The 2,239-nt window shown below is 31.0% G+C and overlaps 1 protein-coding gene across 3 annotated transcripts in view; it reads right to left on the bottom strand.

Annotated features, from left to right (window-relative positions):
- Positions 1 to 1,876, bottom strand: part of LOC100186924 (G protein-coupled receptor kinase 6) — a 19,131-nt gene extending 17,255 nt beyond the window's left edge. For 2 of the 3 annotated variants that reach the window (XM_009861002.3, XM_009861001.3), the window contains exon 1: positions 1,716 to 1,876. In XM_009861002.3, coding sequence (XP_009859304.1) covers positions 1,716 to 1,776 — 61 coding nt within the window. In that variant the 5' untranslated portion in view covers positions 1,777 to 1,876. Of the gene's footprint in view, positions 1 to 1,709 lie in introns of all 3 variants that reach the window. The other variant, XM_026835433.1, reaches the window with a different exon arrangement.
- Positions 1,877 to 2,239: the final 363 nt, after the last annotated feature.

Below are 2,239 nucleotides of genomic sequence, written 5' to 3'. Positions count from 1 at the left end.
TATTTTAAAGGACTGTAGTGACAAACAGTATAGAGTATATACATGAAAAAATTTCTATACAACCTAACACACTTTATATATATATGCATTACATACACTGCGGATTGCTTGTATTATTTATACATAAGCCTGGTATATTCCTTGGCACCACAAGCAACAATTATGCAGTCTCGCTGTAGACAAACACATTGCATTTATTGATGGGCGATACCTATGACCATTACCCCCATTGTAATTGGACAGATCTCTGAGCCTCATAACAACTAATTCATTGGATTTTTAAATAAACTATACATTTACTATATAATACAAAGGTCAACGGTAAGACATTATGTTAAACCAAAATTTATTTGTAAAATGTAAATATGATTTATTATACTAAAGTGACAAAGTTCTATCAATGTTTAAAGTTTACCCAATGAGTTATGGACAACAATTAGGGTAAACTTCTCAGTTCTGGATAGTTTAGTTTATGGTTCAGAAGTGTTATCCCAACAAATCACTGACACAAAAGCTCAAATTCATCAGCCTTCTGTGTGCCAAGTGTCCCTTTAAACTAAGATCCCAAATTAGGAGTGCACACATGAAATTTAACTGAGTGACAATTAATTGATAAAAGTAATTAATCAAGTAGGTCTTTTATTCCCTGTAGAGGCAGATTCTTTAATGAGATTAAGAACACTCAACAAATACAAAGCAAACTATATAAAGATACCGGATTATTTAGGTATGTATAACAAAATCCACTGGTTATTCATAACTAATACAAATCATGATTTATGTCACATACACCAATAATGTTCATTCTGCATATTAATTTTAATATCCCTTTTCTTTAATATTAAACACCTGAAAAACACACAGTGCACTTTACCAAGTTTTAGATGTGTGTTTTCTTTTATCAGTAATACATATTTACCAAACAAACAAATCTTATTTGTAATTCAATCAATTTAAAGTCTGCAGAGACAAAATTAATAAGCAAACTGACATTCTAGAGAAATGAAAGTTTTACCAAGTGGTTCGGACCGAATCCAGTTTACCCAATGCAAAACCCAATTTACAACTGCTTATATATATATACATGTAAAACCATGAAACTCATTTATTAATTGGAAGTTAGAGACTTTAATTTGGTGGGTTTAGCCATAAGAGCTTGTAGTCTGTAACCCAGTTAAAAATATTAATATTAGGTAATAACCCTATTAAATTGGTTTATAAAAGAACATAGCATTGTTAAATATTAAACTACCATAAAGGAACGACAAAGTATGTCAAACTTATTTTTATAAGAAGAACTATTTGGTAACATTTCTTGTATATTGGAATTGGACTTTGCAGTATGCAAGAAGCAATTCAAATGGTTATGCTCACAGAACTATAGGAGCTGCAATAGAAATGCAGCATGCAAAACTTTATCTACCCACACATGAATATCTATGACACAAAGCAATATTCTATCAATGACACAAAGACTTCAATGAATTATTTATCACGTTATGCATAAATACAGTTTGAAACAACTTGAATGAATGCAGAGCAGAGTAGTTTGACATACCAAAATACCACTTTTATGCTTCACATTCTACATATACTGAATACATATGCATATTTATGGCCATTGTAAGCATATTTATTAATCTAAGGTATCATATTTACTAAAAACCGGTAAAAATACCGTACGTAATTATATAAATGTGTAAGTTAAGGCTTACCTTCTCTGGCTTTAAGGTAAACGGTGTTAGCAACGATATTTTCTAATTCCATATCCATCATTTGTGTATAATGCTGGAGACAGTTACTTTCAAACAACTATTGCACAGTAAACATTAATCGTCGGCATTCTACGAAAGACGAATTTCGGATTTCTTCTCAGTCTCGGGTGTGGTGAATAGGCGTAAGTAATCGAGCGAGTCGATGAACAATCCACCGACCGTTGGTCGTCTCAAAAGACAAATCGACTTCTTCAGTTATAAAGCTCGCACAGTAATAATATCGTACAAGAAAAAATATAAATATGAACAAAAAAAAACAGCTTGTACAACAATCTGTAGTTGGTACGAATAAAATTTTACTGTAATTACACTTAAAAGTGACATAATCACCTATTATAATTGTTTAAAGCCATTTCGCATACGATTTATCCCAAACTCGTAAAAGTTTTAAATAAAAGATTAATATACAGCTTACATATATATCTTTAAATGGGTAAACCAAATTCGAGTAATTTTGTAAGCAA

Source organism: Ciona intestinalis, chromosome 8 (genome assembly GCF_000224145.3).
Source record: "Ciona intestinalis chromosome 8, KH, whole genome shotgun sequence".
NCBI lineage: Eukaryota > Metazoa > Chordata > Ascidiacea > Phlebobranchia > Cionidae > Ciona > Ciona intestinalis.
Note: the sequence above shows the minus strand (reverse complement) of the source record. Positions and strands in the feature narration are given on the sequence as shown.